The 20,478-nt window shown below is 36.2% G+C and overlaps 1 protein-coding gene across 1 annotated transcript in view; it reads right to left on the reverse strand.

Moving 5' to 3' along the window:
* Positions 1–1,371: 1,371 nt before the first annotated feature.
* The window catches only part of VAMP7 (vesicle associated membrane protein 7), a 42,506-nt gene continuing 23,399 nt past the window's right edge, over positions 1,372–20,478 (reverse strand). Inside the window, exons 6-8 of the mRNA XM_046673634.1 lie at positions 12,430–12,497; positions 5,269–5,361; positions 1,372–1,851 (exon numbers count right to left, since the gene is read on the reverse strand). Coding sequence (XP_046529590.1) covers positions 1,783–1,851; positions 5,269–5,361; positions 12,430–12,497 — 230 coding nt within the window. The 3' untranslated portion in view covers positions 1,372–1,782. The remainder of the gene's footprint in view (positions 1,852–5,268; positions 5,362–12,429; positions 12,498–20,478) is intronic.

Raw genomic sequence — 20,478 nt, forward strand, 5'->3', positions numbered from 1 at the left:
ATCATTTAAAACAAGATATGTGCTTTAAAAAAGCATTCTTATACATAAATAGACCAAGGGACAGTTACATAATTTATCCCTAAAACATGCACATCATTTTTATTCAGGTGTGTATAAGAAAGGGAAATAAGCTTTAAGTCTTTCTCTTTGGATTAAAGACATTTGGAAATTATTATTCAGGAATGCTAAATGTTTTCCTGGAACAAACGTGTTTTCCAATAGGAAATGGTGATGTAATTAAAAGGCATTAGTGTTGATAAACAAGACTGGAAAAACTGGAAAAACAGTTGTGTTATGCATGATTACCAGGAATAGTTCCAGTGAGCCTAAAATATGTGAAATAAATGAATCAGCATGATTCAAAAGATTTAGATGGAAGACCAGGTAGCATGAGGAAGATTATGTGACACATATATATTCAAGGCACAGGACTAGGCTAAACAGGTGGCTAGGGTTTATAGACTAATTTGTTCTTTCATTGGGAAAACAGTCACATGTAAAAAAATTTCCATTTACTGGCATTTACTGATAAATAAATGCAGTTATATCTAGGGCAGCAAATGTCCTTTCAGATACACACCAAAAGTACATACTAGCTAACAGATGTCAGAGTAGCTGAAGCAGTATGATTACACTCCAGTTTTCACACTCCAGTTAAATGGATGTTAAACTGTCTTGTATTGTTTCCATATATCATAACGTCAATGCTGAAGTTTCACAAAAGAATTCTTCAAAACTAGGCAGATTAAAGATCTTATTAAACCACAAAAGATGTTCAAATTATTATTCATCAGCAGTCAAACCCAAACCTTGGAGTTGACTGTTGACTATACTCAGCTTGGGCTTTTCTCGGACTTTAAAAAATTTCCCACATGACCTCCCTTGATACAGCTAGAATGCTAGCACATCCACTGTGGTTCTCTTCTTTTTCTCTGGTGAGTCAGAGGAATTTGCTTCCCCATTCCCTCTACGACCCATTCTATTAACTACATATTTGCCCTAAATATCCACTACAGAAAAAGGAACATATAGAAAACCACAACCTTCAACGATATTTAAACCATCATATCCTCAAATCAACTGCAATTGGGAAACAGGATATCAAGCACTGTGAGGTTTGTAAATGGTCAAACTTTCTTCCGGAAAGTGAATACTAGGAAGACAAGGATAATTCCATGTGCTTCTAATGGGCTAGCAAAATGTTCTCCATATGACTGAGATAAAATGTTTAATACTCTACTTGCTTGGGTTCCTAGAAACAAGCAGCATCAACAATTTAATTACAATTCCCCAAATAACAATTCTCCATTTATATTATTTTCAAGCACCTAAAACTCTTCAATAACAAAAGACATTAAAATGAGATGTTAGCAATACTATATGTCTCTTAAATACTTTTGTGTGCACATACAAACTTCACCCACAGTTTCAGTAGACAGCTCATAAGACTGGTGGTTTCCCCCTTGGTATCAGCTTTCTGCAATTACAAACGAAAATGTTTCTCTAAGTAGATGACGCTAGTTAATGAACCAAAGAAATAAAAAGCCTTTTTAAGGCTACTGCTGCAATAAATGGTTCAATCTGAAGTGCACAGGAATAAATTGGTAGATAGGACAAAGATAAATCTGGAAGCATAGAACAAGATTAAAAAAAAGAAAAAGCAAGAAGAGGGTTGAAGAGACTGACAGACACCATCTGTCAGTATTAAAAGGCTTGAATCACATGGACTGCTTTTAACTCCTTGTTCTCTGATACCCTTGGTTAACGACAACTTTTGCTTTTTTATTTCTTCACACAGCTTGGCCATGTAAATCCACCACAGAGAGGTGACACAATGATATAGATGAACACCTGGAAGGAGGGAGAAAGCAATTTTATTTTCTTGACTCTATCGTAGGCTCCTAAATAATATAAAGCAAAGTAAAGACCTATTAACAAATACTGGTTCCATTAGAGTGGCAGCTGCATAATAATACAATGCACTAATCAAGTATTTTCAAAGACAGAAATGCAATTAAAATTATCCTTTCTGATATAACTCTCACCTACTTGAATTCCACTATGCTCTCTTAAGAGGGAGAGAAAGCAATGAAATTGATGTTCTTCACTGGGAACTAGGCAGAATCGAGCTGTATGAGCAACTCTTACTGAAACATTAATAGTCAAAAAGACAAATTACCGTAATTCCCTTTAAGTATGATTTTATTATTAAGTACATTTTTAGGGTTTACACATGAATTAATTTTTCATTATTAGCATGATAAAAAATATGAAGAAGCATGAGTAGAGACTCTACATCTATATCACCTATGAACAAGAATGTTGCTATGAATCTTTCTGCAGATAATAACACAATAATTATAATTATCAAATCAAAGGAAAGCTAATGACACAAGTAACACAGCAAAAAGGCTAGTTCTATTATAGATGTGTTACCTTTGATTTATAGTAATTTTAAATAATGCTATTTTAATAGTATATGCTTGCTCATATTATGATATTCCAAAAAATACATTTATTTTAAACATTAGGCTCATTGCATTAAATTAGCCATTTTATTTTGCTTTAAATTACAACTTTTTGAGATATTTAAGTGACTGACTTCATTACTCACATGCTTGGGAAACATACATTTATCAATTCCATACTCCCTCCCAAAAGTCAGCAAATGTTCTGCCTTACTTCTCTACAAATGTTGGGGGACAGTTACACCAAATTCTGGTTATTAATAAATAAGTTAAACTACTCACATCATATTCACACACACTCACACAGATAGTCCAATTTAATATACAGTTGACTATTTGCCACAACCGAAATATAAGGATTTTTAAAGCTAAAGCACAATATATCAGGTTAACAACACCTTTGGCAAAGCAGTGCCCTGCATAGGCAATAAGTAATCAATAAATACAAACTGAATTGAACAATAATGCAGCTTCATAAATCAATATAAATTCACAGATCAAAGAAGAAGGAAGAAGCTAAGCTGAGAAGCCTAGAATGCTCCACCTGAGGATCCTGAGCAAGGAGACATTCAAGGCCATGGCACAATTTCCACTATAACTGACAGATCTGTGACCCTTCTCTGTTAGGTAGGTCCAGCTGCCGAAGGTCGGTGGACCTTTGACAGTGGTCGAGAAGCGGAAGCCAAGTCACAGGTATCTGCTTGGAGTTAACTTTGGGCTTCTGCAAATGACAAGAGGATGGAGAGGAAAGGCTGCTTTGCCCAGCCACTAACTGCCCCCAAAGTAAAGCATCTCCCTCACCCTGCATAGAGTGGTGGCTCTCAAACTTTTGGGTCAGGACCTCTTAACACTCTCAAAAGTTAGTGAGGACTCCAAAGATCTCTTGCTTGTGGGGTTGTAACTATTAACGCTTATCATATTAGAAATGAAATTTTTAAAAAGTACATATATAATTCATTTAAAAATAAAAATAATAAACCCATTACATATAAACATGACTATATTTCTATAAGGTCAGTTGTACGTCAACTTGGCTACCCTATAGTGTGCAGTAATTTAACCAAACACCAATCTAGGTGATGTTGTATTTTGTAGATCTGATTAAAGCTCACAAAGTTGACTTTAAGTAAGGCAGATTATCCCACATAATCTGAATGAGCCTGATTCAATCAGTTAAAAGGCCTTAAGAGCAGAGCTGAGGTTTCATTGAAGAAGAAATTCTGCCTGTGAATTACAGATTTGCTCCTGCCCCAGAGGTCTAGCCTGACCTTCCTGACAGCCTGCCCTACAGATTTCAGACTTGCCTAGCCAGCTCCTGCCATTGTGTAAACTAATTCCTTGTGATATATCTCTTAATATATATCCAAAGAAATTCAAGGAGTCTCTCTGTTAACAAGTACAAGTTCAATTAAAAAAGGGTTAAAGTAAGAATAATAAGAGTTCCTAGAAATTTAAAACATGGCTCTGAAAAATAAATAGAAGAGTTGGATAGCAGAATGGACAGCGCTGAAAATGAAATTAGTTTGCTGGAAGAGTTAGCTGAATAATTCTCCCAGAATGCAATGCGAAAAAGGAGTTTAAACATATTAAAATGGTTATTAGACATGCAGGATAGTTCAAAGAGGTCCAATATCTGTTTACATAGGGTTTCCAAAAGGAGAACAGCATATAGACTAATTTATATTTATAGACAACAGAACTACTAAATATTAGAAAATTGAACTCATCATGCATTAAAAGAATAGTACATAATGATCTCTTAGTATTTATCCTAGAAATGAAAGGATAATTATAAGTGTATTTATGAATGTAACTCAATACATTCATATTAAATGTAAATAGTCACATTATCAATTCACTGGGCAGAGAAATATTTCCTAAAATTAATTCCTGATAAAAACTTTTAGCAATCTAGAAATAAAAGTTCTTTAATTGGATAAAAAAATATCTAAGAATTCATAGTAAATATTGTTCTTATAAATGAAATATTAGAAGCATTCCAATTAAAACCAGGAACTAAATAAAGATGCCCATTCACATCAAAATTATTCAACATTGCTAGTAAATACAAAAAATATATATAAAATTATATAAATGTGTGTGTGTGTGTATATATATATATATACAAATTTGATGAGGTTAAAATTATTAACAGATGCTATCAAAATTCACCTATAGCAGGGATCAGCAAACTACAGCCCCTGGCCTGTGAGCTAACAGTGGTTTTTAGACTTTTAAAGGATTGTTTTAAAAAAGGAAGAATATGTGAGAGAGACTACATGGGGCCCACAAAGCCTAAAATATTTACTATCTGGCACTTGACAGAACGTTTGCTGACTCCTGACCTATAGCATACAGAAGAATCAAGTAACAAACTATTGCAACTAATAAGAGATATGCAAGGTCACCAGACACAAAATAAATCAACTAGAAAAAACAGAAATAAAGAAATAGAGTCAAGTATAAAATAGAAACATAATTAGAAAATACGGAATCAATTAGAAAATGTAATTTTAAAAGAATCTTATTTTGGTAGTGACAAAAATGTTAAACATCCAGGAATATTTGGAATGCCTTGCATGATGTCTTACACACAGGAATTCTCAACAGGGAGAAGGGGTCTAAGCAGAGATAATATTTCATAATGACTTTAAAGGAAAGCCACTGCCTGGTCACGTGTTTCACCATTAAAAGTTATACGTAGCTCATCTCGGAGTGCTGATCATTGACAAAGAATTCCAGCACCTAATTTTTTAGAGATTGAAAAATAAAATCACACACTAAAAAGACAAAAACTTACAATTGATACGATGATGATGATGATAGTGAGCTTGAGATTCTTCATACACATGGCTCGGGCAAGATTTCTGCTGGTTGTTTTGAAGGTGACAGACTAGAAAAAAAGCATGAATTGCTTGATCCTTGGAACCGATTACATGACTGATTTGGAATAATACCTGTAAAACTTTTACTTTCATTAATTCTGTTGAAGTAGCAATGTTCTTTACCCTTCCCCTCTCTTCACAGGTAGAGGGTGGCCATTCGTAATGACTAGTTCTCAAAAGCAGGACACTGCCAGGTCTATAGTAAGCAGTATGAGCCTGCTGGAAAAGTTTCCCTCCTTCTTCTTCTACACTGAAGCAACGCACATGACGTCGAGCACCAGAAGTGGTTCTTCCCGCTAGTCGAAAAGCCTTTTCCTCTTTATGCTTCCAATAAGAAAGGCTCCTTTTAAGCCAGTCGGATGCAAAAACATTTGTCTATTCTGCCCAGGATAATCCTGGGCTTTTGAGCCATAAAAGCCTGTTTAATTTCCATAAGAAGATATGTATTTACTTGTATGAGGGCCAAAAGAACTTCACTCCCTTCAGTTATCCATTTGCTTTTGCAACATCAATTTCTCAATATCTACTGAACCATTCCCACTAGGACATTAAGCAATTTAAAACAAACAAAAAAATTCCTAATAGACCAGCAATTCCACTCCTAGGTATATTAGAAATGTATGCACAAGTTTACCAAAAGACACACAAAAATGTTTCTAACTGCACTACTTGTCTTATCTCAAAACTGGAAATGATCCAAATGCCCATCAACTATACTGTGTAGTAAAGAACTTAACCTTGCCCCAAAAGGGGTCTGATCTTTGCCCTCAGCTTCTAGGAGGTAATCTTTGCTTGCCTGGGGGCCACAGGCTCACCAAATAGTAGCAATGTGATTTAGGGTGGGGACTACTCACTCAAAAAAGACCAACAATATGATTTAGGGTAGGGACTTTGGGTCACACCTAGAGGAGCCAGAGACTAGTGACTAAGATCAAGCAAGTAGGCAGTCAATCGTGCCCATGTAATGAAACTTCAATAAAAACTGAACACCGAGGCTTGGGCAAGCTTCCCCATTGGATAATACTCCATGTGTGTTGTCACACATCTATGCTGGGAAAGTAACATGTCCTGATTCCATGGGGAGAGGACAACAGAAGCTCTGGGTTTGGTACCTCCCTGAACTCCATCCTATGTGCTTCTTCCATTGGCTGAGCTTAATCGGTATCCTTTGCCTGTAATACACCATAACTGTGAGTACAACAGCTTTCATTAAAGTTCTGTGAGTCCTTCTAGTGAATTATCAAACCTAAGGGTGGTTTTTGGAACAGACAAACTTGCAGTTGGCGTCAGAACTAAAGGAGACCTTGAGGACCATGCACTCTAAACTGTATAGTTGATGAACTTCTCAGTTGCCTAAACTCTTCGCAATTACTCACAAACTAAATCACAAGAAAGAAGTAGTGAGCAATGAAACTAATAAATCTAAATATAGTTATGTGATTCAATAGGTTAAGGCAGACATTCCTTCATAATCTTCAGGTCAATATTTCAACACTGACAAATCATCTATTCAAAACCAGTTCAGCTATAAAGAATAATTGTTACACCTTACCAAAGCTTCCTTTGGGGATGCAGGGGGGTGGGGGCGGGTGTAGGTAGAAGAGAACAAGAAGAAGATATAAAAATCCCTGTGAGAATGACAAGAGCAAGCTAACCAGCCTAAGGCCTCTTCACTCCATGCAGATGGTTTCAGTAGTAACTGATAATGCACCATTAAGAAATGGGCAAAAGACTTGAATAATTTCTCCAAAGAACACATACTAGCAGCCAATAAGCACATTGGAAAGACGCTCAACATCATTAGTCATCAGGGAAATGCAAACCAAAATCACAATGAGATACCACTTTATACCCATCAGAATGGCTATAATTAAAAGAAGGAAAGTAACAAATATTGGTGAGGATGTAGAAAAACTGGTACCTTGCTGGTGGGAATGCAAAATGGTGCAGCAGCTACGGAAAACAGTTTGGCAGTCCCTCAAAAAGCTAAACATGGAATTACCATATGGCCCAGCAACTGTACTCCTAGGTATAGACCCAAAGGAATTGAAAGCAAGGACTTGAACAGATAGTTGTATGCCAATGTTCATAGCAGCATTATTCACAATAGCTCAAAGATGGAAACAACTCAAAGTTCCATCAACAGATACATGGATAAATAAAATGTGGTAAATAAATACAACGGAATCTTATTCAGTCATAAAAAGAAATGAAGTTCTGATATATGTTACCACATGGATGAGACTTGAAAATATTATGCTAAGTGAAATAAGCCAAATGCAAAAGGAAAAATATTATAAGATTCCACTTATATGAGGTACCTAGAATAGGTAAATTCACAGAGACAGAAAGTAGATTAGAGGTTATCAGGTACTGGGGGTAGTGGTAATGAGGAATTATTGATTAACAGTTATGGAATTTGTTTGGGATGATGACAAAGTTTTGGAAACAGATAGTGGTGATGGTTGCACAGCACTGTGAATGTAATGAATGTCACTGGATTACACACTTCAAAATGGTTAAAATGACAAATGTTATATATATTTCACCACAATTTAAAAATTATAATGTAATATATCCATATATAATATAATAAATCCACTGAACTGTACACTTTAAATGAGTCAACTGTATGGTCGGTGAATTACTTACCAATAAAGAAATAATTCAATAAAGCTGTTAAAAACCCAAGAGGTTATAAAATGAAACAACTTTTAAAATATCTGAGTAAGTATACAAAAGAAAGAAAAAGAGGAACAATGAGGATGGAGCAAATAAGAACCAAGGAGCAACATACCGTACTTAAACCCAACTCCATCAATACTTACATTACACATAAGTGGAATAAACACTGCAATTATAAATATATTTCATATATTCAAGAAGGTAGAGGAAAGGATGCACATGTTAAATAGACACACGGAAGATATAAAAAAGATTCAAATCAAACTTGTAGAGATGCAAAATACACAAGATGGGAGTAATAGCAGATTACAAACTGCAGAAGAAAAGACAGGTAAACTTGAAGACATAGCAATAGAAACTATCCTAAATGAAACAAAGAAAAAAATAGACTGAAAAAAATGAACAGAGCATCAGTGAGTTGTGGGACAACGTCAAGTGACTTAATGTACATGTAATTGGAGTCCTAGAAGGAGAGGAGAGGACAGGAAAAGAAAAATATTTGAAAAAATAATGGCTGAATGTTTGATGAAAACTACAAACCCACAGCTCAACAAACCCAAAGCTGAAGAAAACTACAATAAGGCATATATTATAACCAAATTTCTTAAAACCAATGATAAAATCTTAAAAGAACTCAGAGGAAATAAAATACATTATGTACGTAGGAATGACAGTAGAATTTTTGTCAGAAGCAATGTAAAAGACAGTGATAAAACATCTTTAAAATACTGAAAAAAACATTAACCTAGAACTCTATACTGTGAAAATATCTTTAAAAAAAGGAAGTGAAATAAAGACTTTTCAGACATATAAATACAGAAAGAATTCATCACTAGCAGACCTGCACTACAAGAAATCCTATGGGCAAAAAAGAAAATGACAGGGGATGGAAATCCAGATCTACACAAAAGAATGAAGAGAGTTACCAGAAATCATAACACCATGAGTAAATAGAAAAGATGTTTTTCTTATTCTTTAAATCTCTTTAAAAGATAACTGTTGAGGGGGTTGGCCCCGTGGCCGAGTGGTTAAATTCGCGCGCTCTGCTGCAGGCAGCCCAGTGTTTCATTGGTTCGAATCCTGGGCGCGGACATGGCACTGCTCATCAGACCACGCTGAGGCAGCGTCCCACATGCCACAACTAGAAGAACCCACAACGAATAATATACAACTATGTACCGGGGGGCTTTGGGGAGAAAAAGGAAATAATAAAATCTTAAAAAAAAAAAAAAAAGATAACTGTTGAACCAAAAAAACAACAATGTATTGCGAGGTTTATAATACATGTGTAAATAAAAATATGACAAAAATAGCATCAAGACCAGGAAGGGAAAATGGAAGTATACTACCTTAAGGTTTTTAGACTATCTGTGAAGTGGAATAAAACCACTCAGAGGTAGACTATGATAAGTTAAAGACTTATACCATAAACCCTAAAGCAATCACAAAGTAAGAAAACAAAGAGTTATAGCTAATAAGCCAAGGGAGGTAAAAATGAAATTTAAAAAGTACTCAGTCGAACATAAGGCAGAAAAAGAGGGAGAGGGGAACAAAGAATAGATGGTACAAATAGGAAACAAATAGCAAAATGGTACATATAAAACCTTCCCACAAAGAAAACTCCAGGCTGAGACTGCTTCACTGGTGAATTTTTCCAAACAGCTAATACCAATAGTCTCAAAATGCTTTTGGAGCATAGAGAGGTAACACTTTGCAATTTGTTTTATGAGGCCAGTATATCCCTGATACCAAAGCCTAAAAAGAAGAATACATTATAGACCAACATCCCTTATGAACACAGATGCAAAATTCCTGAACAAATCAATAGCAAATCCAATAAGGTACTATAAAAATATTATAATCCTCTCAATAGATAGAGAAAAAACATCTGATAAAATTCATGAATAAAACTCAAATGAGGAATTGAAGGGAACTTCTTCCACCTGATAAAGGGTACCTATAAAAAACCTACAGCTAACAACATAATTGGTAAAAATATTGAATTTTTTACCATAAGATGTGCTACATGCAAGAATGTCCACTGTCATCACTTGTATTCACTATTGTGTAGAAAGTTCTACTCAGTGCAGTAAGGCAAGAAAAAGAAATAAAAGGAAGGAATCTTATAAAAAAGGTATTAGAACTAAAGAGTGAATTTTGCAAAGTTGCAGGATACAAACCTGGTCAATATATAAAAACCAGTTTCATTTCTATGTATTAGTGATAAAAACTGGAAAATGAAATTTAAAAATTTACAATAGAATACAAAAACAGGAAATTCTCGAGTAAATTTCACAGAATATGTATAAGACTTGTGCACCAAAAAATACAAAATACTACTGAAAACAATTAAGTCCTACAAAAAAGCAGCGAAATGGCATATTTATAGGCAGGAAGACTCAGTGCCATCAGGATACCAATTCTCCCTAAACTGACCTATTGATTAAATGCAATCACAATCAAAGATACAAGTTTTTTTTAAAGGATGGAAAATAACAAGCTTATTTTGAAACATAAATGGAAATGTAAAGGACCTAAAATAGTGAAGACAAGCCTGGATAAGAACATAGTTGGAAGACATAGGGAATTCTATAAAGCTATAGTTATCAATACAGTGTGGTACTGGCATAAAAGTAGACAAAAAGATCAATGAACAAAATATAGAATTCAGAATTAAAGCCCTACAGAGGAGAATGGATAAACAAATTGTGGTAGGTAGATTTATACAAGCAGTACAAAATAATAAAAAAGAATAAATTATTACTACATTCAAAAATATACTAGTGATTGAAAGAGGCCAGATACACACAACATGATTCCATTTCTATACATTTTAAGAATAGGCAGAACATTATCTAGGGTGTTGTAAGTCCGAAAACTGGTTACCTCTGTTGGGGAATATCAACTGGAAGGGCATGAGGCAGCCTTCAGAGGTGCTGGAAATGTTTTATATCTTGATCTAGGTTGCGGTTACATGGGTATAGACATATGTAAAAAATACCTGAGCTTTACACCTATTAAAAGTAGTACACTTGCTGCACTTTATTGTATGTATTTTATTCCTCCATGAAGACACTTCTTAGTTAATGAATACTGTTTGCTATTTTGGGTCATGTAGTCAACAACATTAAGAAGACTTTTATTTAGAAAGTACAGACTATACCACACCAATACTTACTGGTCAAACACAGACCACTCCAGCTAAAAAGGGTAATCTTCAGAGATTAAGAATAGCTAAGAGATGGACTGGAAGTACCAAAGAAATTAGTCTGCTGATCTGAGATGACATACTTCTTTGCCCTCTTTGCCCTCCAGCAATGGGTTACAAAGTGAGCCATTATAGAACTCTGGTGTTTTGACTTCCTGTGTGGTGCCACCCTTCCTCCAATTACCTTGTGCTTTGATGAAAACACTGTTATCCTCCTAAGACCTACTGTTAATAGATGTCTCTGTAAAACTAACAGTAAACATTTAAATAGCTCTTACTACGTACCAGACACTGTTAGGTACTCTGTATGCATTATATGATTTAACCCTCAAAACACTATGAAGTAGGCACATCTCCATTTTACAGATGATGACAACTGAGGCAGAGAGGTTAACTTGCCTAAGGTCACACAACTAGTAAGTGGCAGAGATGGGATTCAATTAGCAGCCTGACTCTAGAGCTTGTGCTCTTAACCACTAGAATCTAACTACCAGTAAGAATGAACATCATTCACTGATCCATTTCAATGTGTAAACTTCTAGTCTGCATTTAAATTTGTAATTGTGTGGACCCAAACTGTAGGTGATCTCTGCCCTCCTTCTAATTCACTGTATATCTTACCATCTTTCTTCAAAACTTTCATGCACTAACCAGATGGAAAATGCAAAGATACATGTAATTGTAGCATAAGTAGGTCACAGGGACACACTGACCCCTTTAAGGTTCATTGGCCATTCCCAATCCCTGCCTCTTGTTTGATACAAGAAAAGATCAAGCTGTCAGAGTAAGCAAGAAAGTGACTGAACTGTCCAGTTTTCGGGATTCACACTGGGTCACAACTAGCCTGCACATTTATTTGTTTCATGTTTTACAAAATGTACAGAGAACAGACTGGTATATGCAGCTGAGATGCTAAATTACGTAGGCATCAATTGCGAAGAATTGTTTCTGTATATTAAGTATGTTTTCCAAACCAAACCTTCCTTAATGGCTATCAATGGACCATGGCTTTTTTTCTACCCCTTATTGTTATCCTTATTATCATAATGGAATCAGATAATGGAGGTTAGAAAGTAAAAAAACACTAAAGTACTAAATTTAAGACATTTCCCTACTATGTTAGCCATCAACCACAGTTTCTCTACTTTACATCCTGAAAAATATTATCATATCCCATACTTACAGAATCCACGAGATTTTCTGTTTTATCTATCAATAATTCCAATCTTTCTCCTCGCTGAGCTACCAGATCTGAAAATATTGAGAAAAGATCATGTTTATATTAAAAATCTGCTATTTTTCTCTTTAAGCAAAATCTGATTTTAAGTATAGTTGGTATTCTTGACAACTCACATTTAGCACAGAAGAGCTTATATTTTTAAGACTTTAGTAAATCTTATCAACTAAAGTGGAGGTTGGCAGACTTTTCTGCAAAGGGCCAGATAGTAAATATTTTAGGCTTTGTGGGCCAAATGGTCTCAGTTGCAATCACTCAATTCTGTGAGACAGAGACAATATGTAAACAAATGGGTATGACTGTGTTCCAATGAAAATGTATGTAGAAAAACAGGACAGATTTGATCCAAGGGCTGTAGTTTGCAAACCCCTAAATTAAGAGCATGATCTGAGAGTAAAAAAAACAAAACAGAACCCTTAAAATGAATGAGAGTTGGATACTTCCAGAATTGTGGTGTAAGGAGCTCCACAGACCCTCTCTCCAACAAAACAACCATAACTGGTAAAAATCATAAAAACAAACAAACAATAACCACCATTTAAAGTCTCTGAAAACTGTGAATGTCCTAAGTACATACAGCAAATAGAGAAACATTTATCCAAGAAAATCAACTAATTCTCAGTAAAAACAGTGAGAGTCTATGGCATTTGAGCCTTGACCTGCTCCATCCCTCAGCTCAGTGAGATGGAAGCTCCACTCCTGCAAAGTAAAGCCTGGGAGCTCTCTTTCCCCCAAGGTCCCAGTCAAAGGCTATACTTTCTCCCCAGGAAGGGCAAGCATTTCTCCCCCAACTCCACCCCATCCCCAACTCTATGATGCAGAAACTCTATTCCAGCAAGGCAAGGCTAATAGGTCTGGGGCTCCCTTCCTCCACCTAGCCCCCACACATAGGGCAGAAGCTCTGCCTCAGGTGGCAGGCTAAGAATACTGGGCCCTGAGTGCTCCTGGCTTGACTTACTCATAGAGTGGAGGTTTCACACTGGGAAAGGCAAGCCAAGAAGACTACTCCACTGGTAGAACAAGGGTGTCACTCCAAGAGAAGCAGTCCACTGTCCCTATCCAGAGTTCCAGAGCAGTGGCTCAGAGACTGTTCCCAGGGAGAGAAGCAGGCCTTAAGAACAGAGAGCTTTCCCTAAGAGGACAGACTTTATTTGGAACAGAGTATGGGGAAGTTCAAGTCTAAGGGTGCTGTCAAAAACAATGGAGATTTTGGATATAAACAATTAAGATGAGCCTGGTAGCTTTACAAAAACAAGCTAAACTATAGACCAGCTAGAAGTTTAACAGAGAGTATCAGGGGAAGACAGCTTAGAAGAACCCTCTTGAGGTCAGAACAAGCATCTAAGAATGGCCTCAAAGACAAGGGAGCCCAAAACTAGATCAGACTGCAGCAATCTATGTTGGGGGAACTATTGGGAAAAAATAGAGCAATTAGCCTGCAATTACTGGAAGCTAACAGCTGGGTGAGACATCAATAGGGGCAGATCAGCTAGAAGCTTAACAGGGAGATTGGGAAAAGAGACACTCAAAGAGAGCCATGTCATTCCAGGGTGGCAGTGCACATGCCCAAGGTTGTTCCCTCTGAGAAGTGACATTAGAGGCTGCACACTGTGGGAAAAATAGACTTCAAAGAAAAGTTCCAACTAAACAAACAAGCCAACAACAAAGCCTGGGGGTTAGGAATCAGTACCCAGAGTTGCTACAATACATTGTCTAAAATGTCCAGTTTTCAAGAAAAAATAATAAGCTATGAAAAGAAACAGGAAAGCAACATCTATACACAGGAAAAAGAATTGAGATTAGAAGCTTACTTTGAGGGGGCTCAGCTACTGGACTCAACAATGGAATGAAATTTGAAATCAGTAACAGAAGGAAAACTTATGGGATGAAGTGAAAGCAGTACATGGAAGGAAATTTATAGCAGTAAACACTTACATTAAAGACAAGAAAGATGTTCTAAGACTGAATTTTGTCCTCCTAAATTCATACACTGAGGCCCTAATCCCCTCCCCTCAATGTGATGGTATTTGGAGATGGGGCCTTTGGGAGATCATTAGGTTTAGATGAGGCCATGAGGGCTTACAACAGGATTAGTGCCCTTATAAGAAGAGAGACCAGAGCGCTTGCCCTCTGTCTTACTTTCTACCATGTGAGGACACAGTGAGAAGGTGCCACTTTCATGTCGGGAAGAATTTTCACCAAAACCTGACCATGCAGGCACCCTGATCTTGGACTTCTGGCCTCCAGAACCATGAGAAAATAAATTTTTGTTGTTTACGTCACCCAGTCTATGGTAACTGTTTACTGTAGTCTGAGTAGACTAAGACAAAAGATCTGAAATTAATAACCTAAATTTCCACCTTAAGGAACTGAAAAAAGAGTAAATTAAATCCAAAGCTAACAAGAGGGAAGAAAATAATAAAGATTAGAGCAGAAAAAAATGAAATACAGAACAAACAATAGAGAGAATCAATGAAAGCAAAAGTAGGTTTTTTGAAAAGATCAACAAAATTGACAAACATTTGCATAAATTGACCAAGAAGAAAAGAGAAGACTCAAATTACCAAAATAATCACTATCAACTTCACAGAAATGAAAGGGATCCTAAGAGAACACTATGAACAAGACTATGTCAACACATTAGATAATTTAAATGAAATGGGCAAATCCCTAGAAAGACACAAACCACCAAAATAGACTCAAAAAGAAATAGAAAATCTGAATACAGTTTCAACAAAAAAAGAGATTGAATCAATAATTTTTGAACTTTGCACAAAGAAAAGCCCAGGCCTGGATGGCTTCAAAGGTGAATCCTACCAAACATTTCAAGAAGGATTAATACCAATTTTTCACAAACTCTTCCAAAAATAGAAAAGGAAGGAAAACCTCAACTCATCCTATGAAGCCAGTATTGCTCTCGTATCAAGACCAGACAAAGACATCACAAGAAAAGAAAAACAACAGATCAATGTCTCTTATGAACATAAACATAAAAAAATACTCAATAAAATACCAGTAGAACAAATCTAGCAATACAGAAAAAGGATTATACAACATGATGAAGTGGCATTTATTTGAAGAAACATAAGGTTGATTTAATATTCAAAAATCAATTATTGTAATACACCATATTAATACAATAAAGGACAAAAACAATATGATTTCAATAGATGCAAAAAAGCATGTGACAAAATCCAACATCTTTTCATGATAAAATCACTCAACAACCATGAAAGACCCACAGATTACACCATACTTAATAGTGAAAGACTCCCTAAGATCAAGAATAAGACAACACTTAACGCCACTTTTATTCAACAACGTACTAAAAGTTCAAGCCAGGGCAATTAGGCAGGAGAAAGAAATGAAAGGCATCCAGATTGGAAAGGAAGAATTAAAATTATCTTTTTTCAGATGGCATGATCCAGTATATAGAAAATCATAAGGAACCCACTAAAAAGAACAAGGCAAGAAGGATATTGGAAGAGAGATACTATTAAAGAGAAATGATTCTGACACTTGTGAAAAACAGTAAGGAAGACTTTATTCAACACTACTGCAATAAGGGTCAAGACTATCACAATAGGGCAGAGAAACGGAGTTCAACTCTGAATATAACAAGGACAAGTGGGGTGATATCAACATCATGGAAGCATACGACATGCCTCCTTTTTGTTCCCCTTTTTTAACAACTAATTAGGCATCCATTCACAAATAAAAGTGCCTCTGTAGGAGTTATAGGATCCAGCACCATATGCCAAAGGATCTGGGTCCTGTCCACCTGTGTGTATCAGTAATAGGCAGACAGACCTCGGTATAGGCTGTAGAACCAACAGGACCAGTGAACCTGCCCCAACCTCTCTTGGCCATGGTCGAAGAGCACTGAAGAGCACTGACTTGGGCAGGCACTCATGGATGAGAGAGAATTCATACAAGTCCAGCCTTGCAGAGGGGAGGATTCCAGCATGTCATTGGAGGGAAAAAAAAAAAAAACGAATTTTGACACATTAGAGAAGGTAAAAAGAACTTTGCCAGCACCAACCCTCCCCCAAGGCAACACAGTGTAGGCCTGACCTAGCCAGTGGTGACCTCTCCCCCAGGGGAAAGGGAGAGCAGTGAGGGAGTGCCTGGCTACCTTAGCTGTGTGACAAGCCACTGGAGAAGTCCGTTTCTCTCCAGCAGCACCCAGAGTACTGAGGCAGGACCTCCATGACTTGGAGGGGGGCAAGGAGGTGTGGAGGGAGATCAGGAAAGAGGCAGATAAAAATATCAAAGGACATTAAAGGGACACAGTTTCTGATGACTGCACACAGGACTTCAGCAGGAAGTCTGATCACAAGCCTCTGGGAGACCCTCACCTGATGATCTTCCCACCGGTCCCAGAGTCACCCCAATGCCCAGAGTGCTAAACCTACACCTCCCTCCACCCTGCAGTCAGCACCTTATGCATGCTCCTGAGTGCAGTGGCAAGAGTGAGCTCCAACAAAAGGACTGCTCTCAGAATATCAGACCAGGGTCTGTGGGCAAGAGAGAAACCATAAACTTGAGCTATAGTGCCACCTTCTGGAAAACAAAAGAGAGGTTTCTAGCAGCCCGCCTGGTGAGCTATAAGACCAGAGAAGACATAAAAGCTTAAAAATTATACCGCACAAGGGAGCAAGAAGCATAGAGCAGGTGTATCCATAAGGTCAGAGAAAACCCCAGATATAACAGGACCAACGAACACTATTTCCCACCTGAAGGTAACTAGTAAAGATTTGAGGCAGTGTCTGCTACTTCGAATGCAAAAGCAGCACAAAACTCCAAGGAACATGAAGAATCAAGGAAACATGTCATTAACAAAAGATAACAATTATCCTCCAATACCAAAATAAAAGATATGGAATTTTACAATCCAGTTGATAAAGAATTCAAAATAGCTGTTTTGAGAAAACTTAATGAACTTCAAGAAAATACAGAAAGATAATTCAATGAAATCAGGAAAACAATACATGAACAACATCTGAAATATAACAAAGAGATAGAAATCATCAAAAAGAACCAAACGGAAACCCTGAAGCTGAAGAATTTAATGAATGAAATGAAAAATGTAATAGAGAGCATCTACCACAGAGTAGACCAAATGGAAGATAGAATAAGTAAGCTAGCAGATAGGAACTTTGAAATAACCCAATAAGAGGATAATAAAGAAAAAATAATGAAAACGAGTGAAGAAAGCCTATGTGATCTATGAGACTCCATCAAATGTACAAATACCAGAATAACTGAGGTTCCAGAAGGAGAAGAGTGGGAGAACGGGCCAAAAAGCTTATTTAAAGAAATAATAGCTGAGAACTTCCCAAACCTGAGGACAGACTTGGACATTCAAGTTCATGAAGCCAATAGATCACCCTATTATCTCAATGCAAAAAGATCTTTTTAAGATATATTATAATGAAACTGTCAAAAGTCAAAGATAAAGAGAGATTCCTTAAAGAAGCCAGAGTAAAAAAAAGATTGCAACCTGGAAACGAATCCCCATTAGGCTATCAGCGAATTTCTCAGCAGAAGTCCTACAGGCCAAGAGAGAGTGGAATGATATATTCAAAGAGTTGAAAGAAAAAAACTGCCAGTGAAGAATACTCTATATGACAAAGTTACTGTTCAGATATCAAGAAGAAGAAATAAAGATGTTCCCAGAAAAACAAAAGCTGAAGGAGTTCATCACCACTAGATCTACCATACAAGAAATGCCGAAAGGAAAAGATGCTAATTAGTGACACAAAAACACACGAATGTTATATAATGCACTGGTAAAGGTTAATATACATAGGTTTAGAAAACTCTAATTCTGTAATAGGATGGTGTGTTAAATAACTATAGTATAAAGGCTAAAGGAAAAGCATGTTAAAAGTAATTACAGCTACCATATTTGTTAATGATACACAATATAAAAGAGGTAAATTGTGACATCAAAAATATAAAACAGGAGGAGTAAATGGGTGGAGGCATTTCATGCAATTGAAGTTAAGGTGCTATCAGTTTAAAGTGAACTATTTCATCTATAAGATGTTTTATGTAAGCCCCATGGTAACCACAAAGCAAAAACCTAGAGTAGATTAACAAAAGATAAATAAGGGGGAAATAGAGAACACAACTACAGAAAATCACGAATTTAAAAAGGTAGGCAGAAACAGAGGAAAAAAGGAACAAGGAAGCTAAAAAACAGCAAGAAAACAATGAGCAACATGGAATTAGTAAGTCCGTACATACCAATAATTACCCTAACTGTAAATGGATTGAATTTACCAATCAAAAGGTACAGAATGGCTGGATGGATAAAAAGCAAGACCCAACTATATGCTTCCTGTAAGAGACTCACTTCAGACTTAAGTACACATATAGGCTCAAAGTGAAGGGATTGAAAAAGATATTCCATGCAAATGAAAACCAAAAGAAAGTGGGGATAGCTAGACTTAAGTCAAACAAAATAAGGCTGTACGCCAAAAATGGTAACAAGAGACAAATAAGGTCATTATATAATAAAAAAGTGGTCAACTCATCAAAAAGAAATAATAATCATAAATATATATGCACACAACATCAGAAAACCTAAATATTTTAAGCAAATACTGACAGATCTGAAGGGAGAAATAGAGAACAATACAGTAACAGTAGGAGACGTCAATACTCCACTTTCAGCAAGAGAGATCATCCAGACAGAAAATCAATAAACAAACATTGTACTTGAACCATACATTAAACCAAGTGGATCTAACAGACATATCCAGAACATTCCATCCAACAACAGCAGAATACACATTCTTCTCAAGTACACATGGAACATTCTCCAGGATACAGTACACAATAGGACACAAAACAAAACAACGAGTCTTAACAAACTTAAGAAGAGGGAAATCACACCAAGTATCTTTTCTGACCACAATGGTATGAAACTAGAAATCAACAAGATGAAAGCTGGAAAATATACAAGTATGTGGAAACTAAACAACACACTCCTGAACAACAAATGGGTCAAAGAAGAAATTAAAAGGGAAATAAAAAAAAATATGTAGAAACAAATGAAAATGGAAACACAACACACTGAAACCTATAGACTGCTGCAAAAGCAGTTCTGAGGGGGAAGTTTATAGAGATAAATGCATATATGAAGAAAATAAAAAGATCTCAAATAAACAGCCTAACTTTATACCTCAAGGAACTAGAAAAACAACAACAAACTAAGCCCAAAGTTAGCAAAAGGAAAAAAATAACAAAGATCAGAATGGAAATAAATGAAATAGAGATCAGAAAAACAATAGAAAAGATCAACAAAACTGAGTTGGTTTTTTTAAAAGATAAACAAAATCGTTAAACCTTTAGCTAGACTAAGTTTTAAAAAACGAGAGAAGACTCAAATAAATGAAATCAGAAATGAAAGAGGAGACATTACAACTGATACTACAGAAATGCATAGTATCCTAAGAGGCTATTATTCATAATTATATACCAACATTGGATAACTTACAAGAAATGAGTATATTCCTAGAAACATACAACCTACCAAGACTGAATCAAGAAGAAATAGAAGCTCTGAATGCTCCAACAACAAGTAAGGAGATTTAATCAGTAATCAAAAACCTCCCAACACAGAAAAGCCCAGGACCAGATGGCTTCATTGGTGAATTCTACCATTGACAGAAAAATTAATGTCAATCCTTCTCAAACTCTTCCAAAATACTCAAGAGAAGGAAATACTTCCAAACTCATTTTATGAGGCCAGCATTACCCTGATACCAAAGCCAGATAAGGACACCATGAGAATAGAAAACTACAGACCAATATCCCTGATGAATAAAGATACAAAAAAACTCAAAATGTTAGCAAATTGAATTCAACAACACATTAAATGATCATACACCAAGACCAAGTGGGATTTACCCCTGGGATGCAAGGATGGTTCAACATACACAAATCAATACATGTGATACACTACATTAACAGAATGAAAGATAA

This window comes from Equus quagga, chromosome 10 (assembly GCF_021613505.1).
Source record: "Equus quagga isolate Etosha38 chromosome 10, UCLA_HA_Equagga_1.0, whole genome shotgun sequence".
Taxonomy (NCBI): domain Eukaryota; kingdom Metazoa; phylum Chordata; class Mammalia; order Perissodactyla; family Equidae; genus Equus; species Equus quagga.